This window comes from Mixophyes fleayi, chromosome 2 (genome assembly GCF_038048845.1).
Source record: "Mixophyes fleayi isolate aMixFle1 chromosome 2, aMixFle1.hap1, whole genome shotgun sequence".
NCBI classification, from domain to species: Eukaryota; Metazoa; Chordata; class Amphibia; order Anura; family Limnodynastidae; genus Mixophyes; species Mixophyes fleayi.
This window is the reverse complement of record NC_134403.1, coordinates 337,189,393-337,210,811: the sequence shown is the minus strand read 5'-3', so window position 1 is coordinate 337,210,811 and position 21,419 is coordinate 337,189,393. Positions and strand designations below refer to the sequence as shown.

Genomic DNA, 21,419 nt, shown 5'->3' with positions numbered 1-21,419 from the left:
TGTTCTCTAAGTTTCCTATCCAACCATTATTTTTTAAATAATTAGGTGCAGTGACTATTGGTTCAGGCCAGTAGGTTTTATGTAAAGTGCTCCTTTCTTTGAATCTCCGCATTGAAATTAGTGATTCATCTTGATTTAATCATTGAAAAATAAATGTTTTTTTAATAGGAAGTTGGAGCAGGAATAAGAATCTAACTTCAGATTCACTGTCTGCCAATCAATGGTCAGGATGGTAAGCCAATCCCCAGTGGTGCACGCAGGGGGTTTTTGTGTCTCCAGAAACCCCCCCCCCCCCTCCGCTAAAAAAGTGCCCTACATATCGGCACTGTACTATACAGCAGCCGCGGCGCTGTCTAAAAAGCGTCCGCGGCTCTCTAGGGTTTTTTTTTTTGCGCGGGTGGAGGAAACCTCCCCTGAAAAATCCTCTGTGCACCCCTGATCCCACCACTATTGGCCATTTGAATTTCTTGTACAAAGGTTGCCCTCTATCTGCTGGCTTTCCCTCTATAAATATATAGAAATGTCATCCCAGGAGCAAAGAGTATACGAGATTATATATGATACTACTACTGTTAATCCAGTGTATAACCGACATCTATTGTCCTTTTAGCTGTAAGTGTGGAACAATTGGGTATTAGGTGGCAATATGATCAACTGATGTGGGAAATCGTTAGTGAAAGTAGTTTTACTTTTTTAATATATACCAACACAATTACACAAAACTCAACATCATTAAGCATAAAATAAAGCAAGGATTCCAATTTCAAATATGCTGTACAACAGGTAAAGCCACCTGTTCAGAGATCAGATCAAAATTCAAAGAAAGAAGTGATCTACATTTATGCATTCAAGTATAATTCATACATAACGATCCTTCCTTCTCAAAAAGTAACATTTAAACCAAGTTTGTTACGTTTTACAAGGATAGATGGGGGAGAAGAACAGAGACACACTGGAGCGTGAAGAGGAAGCACCCTCTTCAAGCAACAGGAGGAGTTTGCCGATGCAGACTGAAGAGGACAGAGCCTCTTCAATCAACTACAGCGCCAAACAGAACAAGAGGTGCCATCAGCTGGAAGGTCTAGCAGAAGAGGTGGAGGCAGGGAGAAGATACGGGTCTTGCGCGGAGCTCTCAGATGCTCATGAAATTTCTGCATGAGGAAAGGCCTCTGAGTCAGGTAGTGTAAAGGTGTGTTACCCTTTCAAGCTGTATCACAATCTTGGCATTTGTCAGGCCTTCAATAAAATCTGGCCAACCTCCTACCCCAGCACCTAGACTGAACAATGTTGAGAATCTCCAAAACCTAGACCACCAGTTGGCCAATATGAATGGAGCTGGGAAGATTGTGGTTATATATTTAAAAGCTCAAAATTTTAAGTAGAAGTTACATTTATCTTGATTTCCTGGCCCAGCTGTGAACTTTGTGAGTAGAAAGGAAGCACAGAACGACCTCCAAGGTTCGGTGAGGAGACGTTTGCTCAGTCAGTAGTGAGATTACGGTGTTGGCACCTATGGCTCTAACAAGGCCAGTCATCTCTGGAGTTATTCTGGTCTGTTAGTGCAGTCAGAAGCCATATGCACACACAAGCCTATAGCAATCATCCTCCGACCAGGTTTACCAACATGCCATATAATGAACCAATCTGTTTCCCAGTCAACTGCACATTTGGGAATTGTTGGTAAGCCACCACCAGCTGATGGGTCTCAGCTGGTGGTGAAGGAATGGAGATTATGTAATCAAGGAGGGCTCTACCCAACCCCTATCTTTGTTTAAATAAAGCTTAGTAATAAATTAAACTAATAAATTAATCCACAATTTTCTGCCATCCAATGCATGTCTTTCAGAAAAAAAATCGGATAGGGCATCTACAGCTTAAGATATCAGATTGGGATCAATTATGAAAACAAAAACTCATTTTTATATGTGTATTTAAATCCAGTAACATATTTAAGTTGTAATGTATTTTTTATGAATGGAAAGCTCAGATATACTTATCCTTCTGATATCACAAAGCAGAAATAATCATCCACTTACCAACTTTATACATATGAGATTTGCCAGTCAAATAGACCTTGTAGATCTCTCTTTACTGGGGGGAGATGGGGGGGCTACTCAACAAGTGCAAAATATAAGCCATCTAGTACTCCATTGCACCCAGGAATTTGCTTTCATTGTATAACTTCCACAAGATTAATCAGAGCCCATTGCTACATTATTGCATGTTATAGCTTTGTTAATAGATAGCCCCTACTATCTCTGCTCCCCCTTCCCATGTGCCCTCTTTATAAAAGAGGGCTGCAGCAATCTTACTCAACAAACACATCTTCCCAAATGCCAGGTTACTGCAACTATAGCAAAGTACAAGAGTTCACCCCTGATTGTTGGACAAGCTTTCCACGCTGTTGCTGTTGGTTTGGTTGTGGCGGTCTGGTCTCAATCATTAAATCCTCACTGACTTCAAGCTTTTACCTAGATGGGTAGGGACAGGGTTCACTGTCCCACTACGGCGAAGACAGGCTCACAACGTAAGCCAAGTCCACGGGGGCTTCCACATTGCTGACCCAGTGACAGTTTTTCACTGTAAATTAGGTCCTTAGCAGATTAGCAGCACTACAGGGATTCTGTCAGCGGATAGAGTTTAACGGGGTTGTAACCCCTAGTAATACCCCATTCATACTGCACCAAAAACCCGGGTTTTTGCAGAGGCACGCTGAAAAACCCGGGTCTTGGTGCAGTATGAATAGTCCAACCACAAAATCCCGGGTCTAAAATCCCGGGACTTAGACCCGAGATTTTGCGAGGGGTAATTCCCGTGTTGGACCCCGCTCGCCTGCAGTATGAATGGTGCAACCCGTGTAATTCCCGGGTCTCACCAATCATACTGTAAAAAAAAAAAATTGGGAAGTAAAAAAAAAATATATATTTTAATAAAAAAAAAAAAAAAAAATACATGACAAATGTTTACTTAACTTATTTTCAGCCAGCGGTGTCTCCGGTGCGTTGCCGGCTGTCAGGGGGACCTCTGGGTACTAAAATGACGTAATTTCTAATGGACTAGAAATGACATCATTTTAGTACCCAGAGGTCCCCTTGACAGCCGGCAACGCACCGGAGACACCGCTGGCTGAAAATAAGTTAAGTAAACATTTGTCATGTATTTTTTTTTTTTAATTAAAATATTTTTTTACACTTTTTTTTTTCTAAAACTCGGGTCGGGCAGGTGCAGTATGAACCCGCCCGACCCGGGAATCTTCTTATCTATACTGCCCTGTGCCCCGGCAATATCCCGGGATATTGCCGGGGCGGCAGTATGAAAGTGGTATTAGTCCAATAATAGCACACCCAGGCTCATATGCTAAGGATTTAGTGTGTGGGAATAGGAGGATCTGGGAGAAACAGTCTTTTTATGAGACAAATGCAACCTTTTATTGACATTTCTACACTCACATGGCATAGAAAACAGCTGTCATTCCATAATAATTATCTGTGTAAAAAAATCACCAAAGTATCTTGCAACAAGTGTGTGGAAGATAGGCTTATATACAAATATCAGATTTTTAAAAATCTACATAAAGTTTAATTTGTCATCATTGTAGTCAGTGGGCATTCCTTTTATCAGACTGGCTCAGTCATTCCTTTTAGTACCTCCTTCATTCAGAAACAGTTCCAGGTACTTGTAACCACTGTTTAGGGTCATCTGCATCTAGTAATGCAAGTCGGGAGATTATTTCAGCAGTACAAGTATAGCATCAGCTCTAGAGATCTGCATGAGGGGACATCTGACCTGGAATGTTGCCTGCCTCCTTCCTTAAAAGCCCTTGTCCTCTGCCTGACACTGTTCATCCCCCCCTTCCAAGGTCTGAAAGATGATGGGTTTACTTGCCCATCCCCCCTTTCCTTCCTGCCATAGACCTTCAGGCCGCCCAGCGGCCACTCCAGTGCCTTTCCCACCAACTAATTCAAGTAAAAGTCAACTGGAAGATTATTTTAACAGTACAAATATATCATAGGTCTAGATATATCTATATGAGAGAATATCTGCTCAGGGCTGAATGCAGAAGCTATGTCTGAGCCGCTCCGATCACCTCTACCTAGATCTAATGGAGAACCGTCATACGCTAGTGGCTTCAATGGTGTCGTAGCCAAGACCTGCACCTTAGAGGGCCAATTCACTAAATCATGGGCTGTTCAGTCAGGGCAGCCAAACGGAACTCTACCACCAGTACAGCAACTTCTTGGGCCCACTTCCAATGTTGCACAAAGAGCCCACCAGTTTAGTGGCTCCTCCCACTACACAGCAAGCCAGGTTCCCGGTACTAACTTCTCTAAAAACCCCTGTGTTCCGTACCCCAACTGTACTCTAACCATCTTCACTCCAAATAGAGCAGAGAGACTATACACTAGCCAAGGTGAATGTGTTGTGGCCCAAAGTGACACACTAATACTTTTAGCCAAGACCAGATTAGTACAGGTTACAAGAAAAAATATAAAACACACACATAAGGAAAGCCTGATGAGTTGTATAGAATATAATAAATACATATTTAATGTTATGTTGTACATGTTTAACTGTCCACATTGGGCGTCTTAGATCGTCTCTTAATAACATAAATCACTATTAATATTGCTGAAAGAATGCTGACCACAATAACTATCCTGACCCACTCCTTGTCTAGTGCTTCGTTGAGGATAGGAGTACCTGTAGGAGAGAGTGTGGTTAGAGAAACAAATCAAAGAGGTAACTCATACCATGTGTGTCAGCAAATACATTAGAAGCCAACTAAAGGCATCCACACAGTAATGTGAAGTTGCATTTTTGTATTTGATGTAGTTTCTGGCTAGCACCTAGAACTCCCAAGGGGTAGGTTTACCAAGCTGCGAGTTTTTGGCAGGTTTGAAAGGTGGAGATGTTGCCTATGGCAACCAATCAGATTCTAGTTATCATTTATTTAGTACATTCTACAACATTATAGCTGGAATCTGATTGGTTGCTACAGGCAATATCTCCACTTTTCAAACCTGCTGGAAGCTCGCAGCTTGATACATTTACCCCCATGTGTTTGAAAAATTTTTTTTTTAGAAAAATAAAAAATTTGTACATGATAATATAATGCACACCTTTTCCAGGGATATTAGATTCCTGTGCAGGTGATAAGTACACCGGCCCCTTAGAGGACACCAAGATGGTCATGTTTGTAGTGGGTTCACTTACTGATCTCCGATCTGTAAGAAGGCAATATATATTAGATATACAAGCATGAACTTGTGGATCTTTTATTGTGGAACTAGATCACAAAGCTCCAACCAGCATGAAGATGCATGGCCACACATTTACACATGCTTTCATGGGTATCTCAGTTATTCTATGTACTTTCCACCTGGCAGAGAGCATGGACCCCAGTACATACTATGTACAAATGCCCTAAAATCAGTATACAATACAATCCTCTCCTCCCAGGTATCATCCTCACAGCTCCCCGGATTCATGAGCACTCCTAAGGCTAGAACTACGTGAAAATAGCCAGAAGAGAGTACAATAGTGATTGACAAGCCATAGAAAAAAAAAAAAAATACCAACTAAAATGTATTTTTAAAAATATATACAGGCTCATTTATACAGTGTTAATTGGTACTTAAGTAGAATTTGTTCTTCTGTATAGGGGTTGGGAGCTATTTTACAGGCCGTCTTCCAGGGGAGAGCGAGACAATGTAATAAAATTATAGAATAAAATGTTTATTTAAACAGTAACTTGTATCTACTTACTTCTTTCCTGGCACAGTGGCATACAGGGGTCAAGTACATGATGAAAACACTCAGAAGCACGACAGTGGAAATATACCTGTTGGAACAAAAGTGTGTAATAAAAAAAATTATAAATGCAAATTTAAGAGCAAATTATAACTTTCAGAGGAATTGGACAAGGGTTTTAAAAGTGTAGTTGCAAGATAGAGGGGACTCGCGGTATTCATTCCCTGTTCCAGAGCTTGATGGCAGTGCTGTTAGTTCAGTCTATAGAGAGAAATCTGGAGGCTTACACAACTGTTGTAGGACTTCATTCCAGCAAGCCCTACCAGCCTTGGCATGCTGGGACTTTTAGTTCCACAACCACGGGCTGCCTAAGCCTCTAAACTGGCCACGCTGAGGATTTTCTTAAAATAGCTACATATGAAATAATCACAAACAGATGAATTAAAGTTTTGCAGATTATCTTATTAAATGGAGAAATAATTTATTTTTCTGCTGACTTTGCTTCAGAAAACATTTAAATGCTGCCGTTTGGTAGTTGTAGTGACGAAATCAAGTTTGAAAAGAGCTATTTCATTATTTCAAGTTGAGCTACATTTGTAAGTCAGTCAAGCAGCATTGTGAACTGTACCTCCTATTGTGAACTGTACCTCCTATTGTGAACTGTACCTCTCATTGTGAACTGTACCTCTCATTGTGATAATTGTTCTTCAGATCTACAGGAACCTAGTTTCACTTTAGTAATAAATAAAGCTCAACATTCAAATTGTTTGACAACTTTGGTATCATTAGAATAGGCCAATGCTTACCAGCCCACCTAAAGCCATTTTTAAAGAGGGTTCCACAGAATTAATATTAATGATAAAACGCTGGTATCGTGATGGAAGGTTCAGTCTTTTGTATCTTGCAGGAGACACGTGCTGCGGTTCATTGTTATCACCAGTAAATAGGCACCTAACAGAAGTCACAAATGAATAGTTACCATATTGTTTTCTCAAATGATATCCAGTGTAGCCATTTAGAATTTAAAATAAAAAAAAAGGAAGAAAAAATAAAAAGCCAAGAGCTTACCATTGAGGAAGGAGGGACAGATCATTAGGAGAAAGGGAGTTCTATATATTATAGTAGATCTATAGGGAAGTACCGCAGGGGCCTCGAGGGATGTGCTCCTACACGCACTTCCAGTTACTATGGTACTGCGATAGCACTTCGCTTTGTTCCCCACCCCCCGAGTGTAATGTATCCCATAAAACCAGGACCACATGAAGACAAGAGGCCACATGCAGACCATACTTTTTACACTGGTCCTGATAATTCAAGGAGACTTGATGTCTGTAATAAATGGCAAGTGTGAGGGGATGTATTCTTTATAATGTGCAATCCAAAGACTTTTCCCGTGCTGTTCCCCACTTATGGAATTCCCTACCACACTGAGACTTTCCCACAGCCTTCAAATCATTAGACGCTCTTTGAAAACCCATCTCTTTTTTTAGAGGTGACCTTATCCTCAATAGCAGTATTCACACCAATACACCCTCACAACAATCCCAAACTCCACTTTGAGCCACACTCGCTCCTCTTGTTTCATCTGTGCTCTCTTCCCCTTAGAATGTAAGCTCTCTAATGAGCAGGGTCCTTCATACCCTTTGTTTTCACGTCTGCATTTATTTAGCCTACCTTGTATGTCCCTGGTTTATGTATGTACTATTTTCCCTACTGTACGTCGCTGTAGAGCACTGTGGCGCCTTACAAATCTACGATAATAATCCACATAGATATTGATAATTTACTGGTTGTTTTAGTCATCTCCAATACACCATTGTACAATTATTTTTTTCTGATGTTTTTACAAGAGTCATGTTATCGTTAATGCTTTAATACAATTTCATGACGTTTACATTTTACATGTCCTGTACGCCAGTGGCGGATCCAGGGGGGGGCGAGCCCCCCCCCCCCTAGCAGGAGCTTGCTGCCGGCGGCTGCACACTGTGCAGGTCCGTTCAGCAGTGACAGTGTGCTGCCCGGCTGCTCTGATTGTGTTTTAAACACAATCAGAGCAGCCGGGCAGCACACCGTCACTGCCGAGCAGACCTGCACATACTGTGCAGCCGCCGGCAGCCTTAGAAATTAAAAAGGGGGCTGGGCCTAAATCGCCCCCCCTAAAATCGCCCAGGGTATAGCAAAAGTCTGGATCCGCCCCTGCTGTACGCTCACAGAGGGGTGGTCCCATTCCTCCTCTCATTTCCTATGCCTTCTGTACTTAAACTGGAGTAACATACTGGTTGGCTGTTTATCAGTTGTGTTAGTCACTTATTTATTGTCAGAGCTTTAAATAATTGAACTTATAAAACTCAACATAATATATTGCAGCTTTTTCCACATCAGTAGGACAGAAGCCTTACACCGCTCCATTAGATTGTTAGCTGTCATGACCAGGCCCCTCTCTAGCCTTTGTTTCCATGTCTCCATTTGTTTTGTCTACCTTGTACATCCCTGTTATGTATACTCTGTATTCCCTACTGTTCCGCCTTGCATCATCACCATCAATTTATATAGCGCCACTGATTCCGCAGCGCTGTACAGAGAACTCACTCACATCAGTCCCTGCCCCATTGGAGCTTACAGTCTAAATTCCCTAACAGACACACACAGACAAAGAGAGAAAGAGAGAGACTAGGGTCAATTTTAATAGCAGCCAATTAACCTACCAGTATGTTTTTGTTTTTTTGGAGTGTGGGAGGAAACCGGAGCACCCGGAGGAAACCCACACAAACACGGGGAGAACATACAAACTCCACATAGATAAGGCCGTGGTCGGGAATTTAACTCATGACCCCAGTGCTGTGAGGTAGAAGTGCTAACCACTATGGCACCGTATTTGCCCTGCAAATAATCTCAGTCTTATGACCCCGCCCTGGTCACCTGCAGTCCTGCCCTCACAACCACACATGTGGGTGGGTCTCAAGCTCATCTCCCAAAATATTCTGTGCTGCCATGATGATTGGCATTGTCCATTTGGCTCCAGCTTATCCCATCTCTGCCAATTTGAAAATTGGGGCCACACAGATGGTCTGGAGATGAAGATAGCAAAAACTGCTCTAGCTCTAGTCAAACACACCTTTAAAAATATGAAAGCATTTCAAAACCCCAACTAGGACATGTATTTATATATTTATATTAAATAGTACTATATAAAACCCATTTCACAATTTCTGTATGCCTATATAACACAATGTGGAAAATTTAGCTGTAAAGCTCTATTTTTTCAAATGTAACTGAACTGGGCACACAAACTCCCCAATACAATGTGCATACAAGTCCAATAGCAGTCACACAAATCAGTTGGACCAGTAACTGTCCATTTATTCCTTTGCTCACCCATTAACCAGAAAAGGCCATTTAAGCTCATGTTCCGGGTCTTCAGTTGGGGTAGCCCAGCACTGATGAAAAATTACCATATAGTTCAGTTCTGTACTTTGCAATATTCCAACCTCAATAGGAATAGAGTCTTGAGGCATCTTTACCACAGGGTATTCTCCATCAGTATAGTATTTCAGATATAGTCCATCTGAGTATAAAAGAAGAGTTGTGTGAAAAAATTCAGTTCAGTAATGTTAAGGATAACAGATAAACTGTGTACTTATACAAAGCTACAGGTCTCACAACAGAAGAATTGGCAGATAGTATATCCAGAATAATAAACAAAACAAAAAACAAAAAAACACACATAATAAACAAATAAACATTGGGTTTAGCAATTAGAAAAATGTGTTTTATGTCCAGGACACTGGCATCAGTCCTTGGTGTGCTCTATGGCCAATTCCTGTACAAAAAATATTTATGCATATAGGTCAGTACTTATTTGGGGGTTGAGATGCAACAAAGTTTAAGATTTACAAAACATGGAGATCAATCAATAACAACCTTTAGCAAACCTCATCTGCAATGTGAGTGGTTTAGAACCAGCATCAGAAGGAGGGGATGATGGGATGAGTGTACCAGCATTCTCTGTAGATAGGACACTCGGATCTACACTACATTGGATGTGCAGCCTACACAGAGAGAACACAACAGTCAGTGGTCAGACATGTTTACACTTAATACTGTAATTGGATAATCTGGTGCCCATGCAGCATTAATCAGCCATACTTCTATTAATAGTCTGATTCAAGCTCCAGTCAGACAGATAGAGAGAATGCTACAAATATTACCTTAATAAGCTGCTGAGCTCTGTAGTGTTCTGGTTTCTCACATCATCGATATCCGCTACCATGACGTTCTCATAGTGCACTATACCGTCACTGTCCTGTGTGCCACATAGAAAACGTATTATTGAGACTGAAGTGATGGTAAAGAAGCAGAACAGAATCTGGCACATTAATGCAAGGCTCAAACTATGACCCGATACATCAAACTACACAACACGAAACTGCAGGACTGACGGGTTCAACCCATTTATCCAGGTATTTGTTTTAGTAGCGTTCTGAATATTTTTAGATTCTTAATATCTTTCCATATGGTAGTCTGTTATGCATTAACATTACACTGCTGCCCAACTAACGGGCTGCATGCAGCCTCCTGCACTACACTGCAGTCAGGGGAGTGAGAGAGGTATGAGAATTGCGCAGGTAAGTCGATTTTCCCCTCTTCCGCTCCACCCACCAAATACGGTATGTCAGGATGTCCAGATGCACCAATCAGATACCTCAATCTCTGTAGTGGGGCCTGGGAGCCTGTGGTAGCGCATTCCAAGCTGCGCTAAGTCACTTGGTAGTACTACTGCTGCTATTGGGCACTAGTTCCGCAGCCCTGCACATATTACTGGGTCACTAGTCCTTCTTTACAAAATACTGTAGGTCACTCCCAATGCTGCCCTCTCTGGTGCTTCCCAATCACCCTAGTGAAGATCTTCAGTACCGATGGCTCACAGTAACTGTATTATTCCATATTGCCTCCCATCGGAGATCCCAAAGAAATATAAAATCAAATATTGTTTGCCTTTACTTTTTTTGCTTAAAATAAATAACCTTGTGGAGGAATCAAGGGCCACATGTGACATCCCTGAGATCTAGAAAGCTTCTCACCCACTGGCCTAATACGCTCTGGTAAAAGTTCAGCCCATAACCTCAATGAATATGTCATCAATGATAGATCATTACTATAGGACAATCATGGTGGATCTCAGAATATACTCCATTTCTCTGGAAGGCTCAGACATTTTTTGCTCCTCACTTACTCTAGAGGTTGTACCACATGTTGATAAATTGAATTGGAATAGGACAAGTCCACTGGTCCTCATTATGGGGCTACACGCGGCTTCTTTTCCTTTCATAGTGTGGATGGACTCTAGCCTGAGTGGTGGCTGCGTTAGGTCTTTAGAGACAGCAATTGAGATCTCTTCCTGGGAACACTGGATGGTCACTGGTAGGAAGATTTTGTACAAAAGGCTTACATTAGTATACATTACATTCCAATCGGAGTAGAATTTTAGTCATGAATTCAATCAGAATACCTTTGTTTCCATAGTAACAAGGGTTAATTTGATCATCATCAAAGCAGCATTCTTGTTTATTGCACATATCACGAGTGATAGAGGAAGAGGCACAAGCAATTCTCTCCTTATGTGGGATGGCCGAGCAAAGTTCAGGAGTTGATCTATTTAGGGCTGAAAGACTGTTGTTATTCTGAGAGTAAGGATTATTTATGTATGTGAGGTGTAAAGCAAACAAGAGATGTATCCTTGGTGCTGACCTTTAGCAGTGTATTAAAAGCCACTAGGACATTTTAGAAGCTATATGGCCAATTTAAAATGTACTCTGTATTAGAGGCAAAGCGTGGTCCTCATATTTCAATGCATGTTAAGCTGGCCAACTAGCACCATAGTCTCCCCCATCTGCTCAGTCCCAACACTAAACTAAAATGAATTGAGCATTTCAACACAATAAGCCGTTCAGCCCACGTCACCACTCCAATTGACAATCGATGTTGTAAAAGAAATTTGGGGCAATATATGTGGCTTACCTCCCAGTATAGGGCATCTTAGCTCTTTAATTTGTGGGGGCATTCTCTTTCCAGAAACATATTCTCTTTCAATCGATATTGTCATTTTATTTTTGTTGTCCTAAAAAAAAAAAAATGTCAAAAGATATGTTTTCAAAAGAAGTGTTCAATATAGCTGAAGAAGTGGCTGTAAACAGTGGATGCAGCCATTATGTCAGCATGAGAAGCAGCCTATTAACCCAACAAGGACTAGGGACATCAGTGTAGGCTAACCTGTGACAATCCAGGTGCTGTGAAACTACAAGTCCCAGCATACCCTTCCAGCAATAAACTGCTATATATTGGCAAAGCATGCTGGGATTTGTAGTTTCTCAAACACCTGTAGTGTCACAGGTTAGCCAACACTGGGCTAGGTAGTCCACTGACATTGAACATGTGCAACCAACATCTGTCACTTTTAGTGTTGCTGTTAATGCTGAATGCTGATGGAAGAGTAGGCACCCCTCCTACCATGTGCCCCTCAGCCCCCCACCCCATTAATATAACTTAAGCAGACGTATGTTTTCGTCCTGCCATCATCATTGCAGGATTTCTGAATTGGTTATTTGTTAAATGAACTGCTAGAATACTCTTAACATTTGCAACACTGCAATCGTTGAGGCTAATTGACTCATAGAAGGATCTCAGGATTATATCACAGGGGCACCAATATAGAGATGACTAAACACCTATGTAACAGAGGTGTTTTTATATATATATATATATATATATATATATATATATATATATATATATATATATATATATATATATAATGTATAGAAGAAAAGCCTTAACACAAAGCTACAGCAACACCTGGACTAATCTATTTACATGGAACTTACCTGTTTATAGACATAACACCCATCATAGGAAGCATGTAAAGTCACAGACCCACTCAGACTTCTCATGATCCAAGTGCCACAATCACTGTTGTTGGATAGAACATGAGCGTTCCCCTTCTTGTCTGCAGTTGGAAAGTTTAAAAGTCAAGAAACATTGATACTAGGTATATATGATAACTGCCCATTACAATTTAACATGACCTTAGATTTAAAAGCTGTAATTATGTGCTTACCAAATGCACTAAATCTAACAGAAATTAACCTGTGCCGTTTTGAAGAGACAATATACTGAAGACCATGTGTGTTACAGTATAATCCTGGGCTGTTAGCTGGATTTATGTTCCATACACCTTCCTTGGCAGTGGGTAAGTGTGTGCAGTGGCACAGATACATTAATAAGCCTACTGCCCAGCAATATAAAGCAATCATTATAGAAGTGCTAGTAGGGCATAAACTATGGTTATACAGATTGTTAGGCTCAGGACATTTGGAAGTGCTCCCAGTCCCTTAGATTGCCATTTGTAGGTATGCAGAATCACAAATTAGTTAATTGATGTCACTTGTAGATTGCACAGCTATATTAATTAACTTGGTAAGGATTTAACACATTAGCACACAAATTATTTAGCATTACCTTCCTTAAACCAGGATCATAATCACCACAGAGCAGGAAATGACCTATGGTAATACTTTTGTTCTTGCAGTTTCAAATAGAAGTTTCAAATAGAAGATTATAGACAAGCAAAGACAATGTGGTGTTGTCCATGTATTTCTAATGTTTTCTGTCCCTCAAAAGCTAAAAAATTGACTAAAACATTACAATTGTTCAGATAGGCTGCAGAACAATGTTACTCTGTATGTGCCCTTACATTGTGTATCTGGTGCCATAGTGATCCATTGGCTACATATCATCATGCAGTTTGTCCTGCGTGTTTAGTCACACGAGCTGAAAAATCTAGGTCAGCCCTGGCATCACGAGGTTCCGTAGTACTGGAACCAGATGCAGAAGCTACCGGCTAGGAGCTGTCATGAAGATCCTGATTGTTTCTGTGAAACGCTTGCTGGTCTACTGCGGTCACTTACCTGGGGTGCCATGATGAGGTACCGCACCCGCTGTTTCCCTCCTCCTCTGCTCTGGCTATGGCGTGGGTGTGGCATCCTCAACCAGAGGGTCCCCTGAATACTCAGGTGTTTACCATAGGTGGGGTGTGGAGTGGACACTAATGGAGGTGCAGTGCTAACTTAAAGAAATATTGGGTGCCAGTTGAAAGGCAGAAAATACATTTTATTCAAAACGCCTTCTCATTCAGCGCAACGGTTGCAAGGAAGTTATGTTCCATAACACCAACTCCTCAGTCAGTTATTCATACATGCAGGCAGATAGCTGGACGTGCCAGAGGTTCTAACACTGTCCCTCTATCATCCCAATATCCAGCTACTCTCCTCCATCCGTGCACATTATCCCTTACACCAGGGACCCTCTTCCACAGCGTATAACCACACTGCCTTAATGTAGAGACCCCCCCCCCCCCTCTCATTGTATGGGGTACGATCCAAGGGGGCTCTCATCCTGCTGCTGTACCGACTGTAATCTCAAATATACAGGGACCTCCTTCATCACTCTGCTGAAGCTGGCAATTACTCCTCAATGAACACTTCCAGTCTGCTTCCAGATAACACATCCAGATAACCATAGATTCTCTCACTGCAACCTCACAGTCTCTCACTGCACTCGCCTAACTGCAGGGTCCAACCATGCTGCTGTCAATTGTATCATCTATTTACAGGCTCAATAATGCTTAGTCTCACAAGGCCATGAACCCTCTCCCAGGCCAGTGACATTCTAGTACTTTATCCAGACGCTGTGAACTGTTGGGACTTTCTTGCCCTGCCAGTAGCATTTACCCCAAGCTGCGTCCTGCAGTGACCCCCCCCCTTACTGGTGCCAAGAATAAGTGGACTCCCCTTGTCTCTTATGGGAGTTGTCTTCTCTTAATGTCTATTAACTCTCATGACTACTTGTCACCTGTCTGGTATCTCTTCTGGGGTACACCAGGTGCTGGGGATCCCCCATTCATTTACTCCTTCAGGATACACTCTAAATTTGCAGCCCTGCGGCATATACCGCACACTCCCCCTCACCAGGGACATGGGGCCTCTTTCTTCCTGGGTCCTGGCTACAAAGATGGCCACTAACAGACGCGGGAAATCCTAGTCTTGGGAACGCACGTGATGCAGCTATAGCCAGCGCTGGCGTTTTCACTCTGCACGACTAAGCTCTCCTCACCTGTCTCTCACAAGGCTGGCGCCTCATCTCTTAGTGTGTCTCCCGGTGACCCAGACTGCCATCACCGGTGGTGGGTGGGGCAGGGCCACAAAATAACGCCACCAGCATTACATTTTTCCTGTAAAGGGGAGCCTGGTTGAGGACTAGATTTGGGGAACCATACCTGCCAAACTGACAGTGTGATAATGCACTCTTTCTACTGGGTGGAACAGGTCAGGAGTTCCCAGAGTGTAGGGAAGGAGAGCAGTAGACGGAGCCAACCTGTCAGAGACCAAGAGCCAAAGAATATCTATAGGTACTTTTATATGTGTGTGCATATACATATACCCAGTATAAACATACACATACATACCTTACACACATACATTAAAAATATAACACCATTTACAATATCTTGCTAAGTGAAAACGAAAATATCCAACATTGCCAAAATGTTCAGAATAATCATCAAATCAGCACAAATCTGCACTGCACGCTCTTACCTCGCTGCTGTGTTTAGCGGAGGAGGGTTCAAAGGACGAATTGTATCTTCACAAAAGCTCACATCCACAATACCTCTGACCTCTTTACATGCCCATCAGATCTCCCTATATGCCCCTTACATTCACATCAGTCTCTACACATGCCATCAAATCTAACCACATGCCCCAGACATGCCCATCAGATGTCCCTTACATGTCCATCAGACCACCCCACATGCCGTCACACCTTCCCACATGCCCCTTACATGCCCATCAGATGTCCCCACATGCCCCTTAAATGCCATGAGACCTCCCCACAAACTCATCAGATGTCCCTTACATGCCTATTACACCTCCCCACATGCCCCATACATGCCCATCAGACCTCCCCACATGCCCCTTACATGCCCATCAGATGTCCCTTACATGCCCAATACACCTCCCCACATGCCATTAAATATCCCCACATGCCCCTTACATGCCCATCAGACGTCCCTTACATTTCATTATACCTCCCCACATACCCCTTAAATGCCATGAGACCTCCCCACATGCCCCTTAAATGCTATGAGACCTCCCCACAAACCATCAGATGCCGCTTACATGCCCATCAGACCTCCCCACATGTCCCTTACATGCCCATCAGTCGTCCCTTACATGCCTCTTACACCTCCCCACATGCCCCTAAATGCCATGAGACCTCCCCACAAACTCATCAGATGTCCCTTACATGCCTATTACACCTCCCCACATGCCCCTTACATGCCCATCAGACCTCCTTACATGCCCATCAGATGTCCCTTACATGCCCAATACGCCTCCCCACATGCCATTATATATCCCCACATGCCCCTTACATGCCCATCAGACGTCCCTTACATTTAATTATACCTCCCCACATACCCCTTAAATGCCATGAGACCTCCCCACATGCCCCTTAAATGCTATGAGACCTCCCCACAAACCATCAGATGTCCCTTACATGCCTATTACACCTCCCCACATGCCCCTTACATGCCCATCAGACCTCCCCACATGTCCCTTACATGCCCATCAGTCGTCCCTTACATGCCTATTACACCTCCCCACATGCCCCTTACATGCCCATCAGACCTTCCCACATGTCCCTTACATGCCCATCAGTTGTCCCTTACATGCCTATTACACCTCCCCACATGCCCCTTACATGCCCATCAGACCTCCCCACATGTCCCTTACATGCCCATCAGTCGTCCCTTACATGCCTATTACACCTCCCCACATGCCCCTTACATGCCCATTAGACCTCCCCACAGGCCCCTTAAATGCCATCAGACTTCCCACATCCATCAGGTGTCCCAACGTGCCCCTTACATGCCATGAGACCTCCCCACATGCATTCAGATCTACACAAATAGCATTACATCTCCTTACATGCCTATCAGCCTATTCACATGCTATTAGATCTCAGATGCCCCTTATTTACCTCCCCCTCCTCCCACCCTTAGCCGCTGAAGCCTGCACAGACGAAGGAGGATGAGCATATTATACATTCTACTCCTTCTTCCCTGACTTGTCCGTGACACTGTGGCTGCTTTCGGTCAGTTGAGCAGCAGAACTTTTGTACAATGTGCCCCTGCCAGTTCCTGGAACACTATACTTTGTTGATACTCCTGACCAGGAGCCACATTTCAAAGCTCAAAGTGCCGCATATGGCTCTAGAGCTGCACTGGTTGGCCACCGCTGGTTTAGCATGTAACCACCCAGACCTATGAGAGAGACTGGTGCTGACAGTATGAGTTCATGCTCTGAGAGAATTGTGTGAGATCTATATAGGAAGATTTTGCATCCTAGTCAATGGGATTCCCGACCAAGTTGAACAACATTGTACCAGAGCGTCACTATGTTCACCCATATATTGTGTTTAATTACCTTGTGAATAAATACCACATCATCTATTTACTCCAGAGGATGACCTGGTGCCCATTATTTTTGCACCACTTCACCTACATTCATTCCCCCATCTGTGTTGGTACTTCTGTTTTTTTACTCTTTTTATTATCATGATTATCTTTTATATATAAGGCACCACAAAAGGTCTGCAGCACGGTACATTTAGTTTACAAATACATAATACACAAAAATATGCAAAGCTCAGACATCTATTAACTAACAAATTATACATATATAACTTGGTAATGCAGATTAAGCATAGTTGCCTACTCTCCCAAAACATCCGGGAGACTCCCCAATTTCTAGGAGCTCTCCGGACTTCTGGAAGAACAGTGTAACCTACCGTGTCCTGCCCACTTCCCTAGTGAAGTGGGTGGGGACAGCACCTAATGACACAATTTGCGCAGATCAATCCCCCCGGACTCGGCAGCAGCACCTCCCCTCAAGGACCGCGTGACAGGGAGTAGAGTGTTGGTAAAGCCCAGTTAACTATATTGCTGTTTTAAATATGTGCCAGCCCTGATTCTTTTTTAAACCCATGGAAAATAAGTTCTTCACTGTTATTGTCAAATGTATATACAGTATATTACTGAATAAGGTTTTTTGATTTATTCTTAATTCAGAGCACCATGCCTAGGATATATTAAATCTCATTTAATAATGACCCATGGCATTTATCTCCACAGACAATTGTATAGCAGGGCTCCTCACAGTGACTTGGGGCCTGATTCATTAAGGATCTTAAATGAAGAGTATTCTTATTTCAGTCTCCTGGACAAAACCATGTTACAATGCAAGGGGTGCAAATGAGTGTTCTGTTTTGCACATAAGTTAAATACTGACAGTTTTCATGTAGCACACAAATACTTGATAGCTTATTTCATTTGTACACTGAAATTTAAAGTTGATATGTGTGTGCTACATGAAAAAAACAGGCAGTATTTAACTTATGTGCAAAACAGAACACTCACATTCTATTTCTGCTGATCAGACTAACAAAGCAAGCACAGCAATGTTAATGCAAACCTTCAAATAAATAAAATAATCTTGTCAGCTACAACCCTCTTCTACATCTGAGAGTCATGGACAAGAATCGGAAATGATGTTAGTGTGTATCCCTGTCTGAGGGTGAATTTGAATCTGAAGAATTGGTTAAGGAGACCAGGGAGTATAGTTACTAAACTGCGGGTTTGAGAAAGTGGAGATGTTGCCTATAGCAACCAATCATATTCTAGCTGTCATTTTGTAGAATTTTCAAACCCGCACTTTAGTAAATATACCCCTAGGAGAGCTAACATCTTCTACAGTGAAAATATTTCTAAATTTATCCAAGCTGTTGAAAGAATAATAGAAACTCCTGAAGAAGAGGATCAGAGGGATAAATTATTGTACAGTACTTTCCTTGTAAAGAAACCATCTCATCTAGTCTTGAAAACTATAATGGAATAAGAATGTCCAAGACAATAAAACTGACACAGGAAAGAAATGTAAGTTTTTTCATTTAAAAAAATGGGATTTTCTTCATTCAAAAGAAAAATGGGAACTACCTCCCTGAGTTGATGTAGCGGTTAACAAATTAGCAAGAAAATCTATGGTCCTTTCTGATGACAGCAGTAGAATCAGCAGTCCGTGAATAGGAGTCTGTTCACTGGGATACGTCAGCCTCTTACCTAAAGGTTTGCCACTGAGCCAGGGACTGGCTGGCAAATTTTAGCCTGGGGGGGTAGCCCAGTGACCCAGGGAATGGCCCAAGGGGCAGATGCCCTCCTTTTCCTGAGCTGAGCCCATTATTATTTGGTTTATTGAAACCTTTCTTTGCACTGGCTTGGAGTTGAGGTTAATGTTAGGTCTCCCCCTAACAGTAATCAGCTTGCAACGGGTACGGGAGCTTCCTATCTTGGCCAAGCTAACACTTAGGGGTATATTCGCTAAACTGCTGGTTTGAAAAAGTAGAGATGTTGCCTATAGCAACCAATCAGATTTTAGCTGTCATTGTGTAGAATGTACTAAATAAATGATAACTAGAATCTGATTGGTTGCTATAGGCAACATCTCTACTTTTTCAAACCCGCAGTTTAGTAAATATACCCCTTACAGTCTCTGCACACTGTTAGGTTAAAAGCGCAGTATATCTTTACTTTTATGTATTATAGTCAATAGTTGAAATACTTTCTTTGGGACTAATGATAGTTTACAGCCAACTGATATCAAGGGTAGCAAGATTACATTATTTACATTATTGCCAATATCAATTGAATGTAATTTAAGAAATCATCTATATCATGAAAACATTATGCCAATGAGACCGCGGAGGAGTTATGATTATCAGCAGTGTGGTCCTCATTTATTAGTTTTGTTAATTATTATAGGAACTTCTTCAACCCAAAATAGTTTTGGTCACAAAGTGTTGCAGGCAATTTGCCAATAAAATTTAATTGCATTTTTGTGTTTTCCTCCCATGTGTTAGTAGTGCTATGATAGATCCCATCGGTCTACTTTCCAGATATTCTAGTATACATATTCTTCCGCACAAAAAGTTGATACGCCTAAAAAGATTGGAGATATTACACAGCAGAGGCAAACGCAGGATTTTTAAGAGTGGTTATTGCGGAAGTGTGAAGTAGAATGGATTATAAAATTGAAAGCAACAGGTTGCTTAGTTTAGAATGATAATAATAAACTTTCTGTTACAGTCCTGAGTACATTTTAGCACAAGTAAGACCTGTGCTACAAAGATGATTTTGACACATGAATATTATGATGCCTCTCACTAAAACACCTTGGGCCTGAGTCACTAAGGAGAGCAAAGCAAAAAAGGAATACATTTGATCCTGAACAAACCACATTACAACGCAAGGGGTGCAAATTAGTTTATTATTTTGCACATAAGTTACATACTGGCTGTTTTTTCATGTAACACACAAATACTTGATAGCTTTATTTTTACACTGAAATTTAAAGTTGATCTAGGACATGTCCTACCCCAACTATAAATCTGTCCCCGCATTTTAAATTTACCTCCACGACCAATGCAACATGGTTTTGCCAAAGTGAAAAGTTACTCCTTTTATTTTCCTTACTTTCCTTAATGAATCAGGCCCCTTGTGTCCTGGTTTTCAGCTCCTTTCACCACCAACTGGCTTCAAATTTAAACAACTAGCGCTGCTGTACTTTCTCTGGTATCCATATTTGGGTCTCTTAGAGCCAGGGGGCCATGGTTGAACCTAATGACCTTGTATTCAAAAATTACTCATAACCTCTGGAAATATTGTATTATGAGATTAACATTGACTGTGTTCCACTCTGCTCTTATCCCAGTGTGGGACAAGCCAGATTTTCTCTCTGGTTCTTCTTTATCACACCCTCATCCTTGGAGAAACCTTGATCAGGGGGTAAATGTATCAAGCTGAGAATTTTCTGATGGATTTGAAAAGTGGAGATGTTGCCTATAGAAACCAATCAGATTCTAGCTATCATTTTGTAGAATGTACTAAATAAATGATAGCTAGAATCTGATTGGTTAGTCAAAACCGCCAGAAAACTCTCAGCTTGATATATTTACCTCCCCAGAGTTTAAACTGCTATAACCTCTCTCCCCCTTTGAGCAATTATGCACTAAAATCTTCTCAGAACCGTCATAATCTCTTGCTAATATAACCTCATACAGTACAAAAATATTCTAGTAGATTAATTGGCTTCTGACCAATTGGACCCTAGTATGTGCCGTAGGGAATTTAGATTGTAAGCTCTAATGGATCAGGAACTAATGTGAATGACTACATATCCTCTGTACAGTTTTGCGTAATCATCATTTATTTATATAGCACCACTAATTCCGCAGCGCTGTACAGAGAACTCACTCACATCAGTCCCTGCCCCATTGGAGCTTACAGTCTAAATTCCCTAACATACACATACACACAGACAGAGAGGCGCACACACAGACTAGGGTCAATTTGTTAGCAGCCAATTAACCTACCAGTATGTTTTTTGGAGTGTAGGAGGAAACCCACGCAAACACGGGGAGAACATACAAACTCCTCACAGATAAGGCCATGGTCAGAAATTGAACTCATGACCCCAGTGCTGTGAGGCAGAAGTGCTAAC

The 21,419-nt window shown here is 41.9% G+C and overlaps 1 protein-coding gene across 1 annotated transcript; it reads right to left on the bottom strand.

Moving 5' to 3' along the window:
* Nucleotides 1-4,557: 4,557 nt before the first annotated feature.
* On the bottom strand, nt 4,558-13,108 carry LOC142140482 (zona pellucida sperm-binding protein 4-like). Its single transcript, XM_075198209.1, has 12 exons — nt 12,866-13,108; nt 12,633-12,754; nt 11,770-11,869; nt 11,261-11,413; nt 10,985-11,169; nt 9,960-10,054; nt 9,673-9,800; nt 9,127-9,316; nt 6,558-6,702; nt 5,767-5,842; nt 5,121-5,225; nt 4,558-4,701 (listed from the first exon to the last, which is right to left on the bottom strand). Exons 1-12 carry the CDS (start codon nt 13,059-13,061, stop codon nt 4,568-4,570), a joined length of 1,629 nt encoding a protein of 542 aa, XP_075054310.1. The 5' UTR covers nt 13,062-13,108; the 3' UTR covers nt 4,558-4,567.
* Between the last annotated feature and the right edge of the window lie 8,311 nt (nt 13,109-21,419).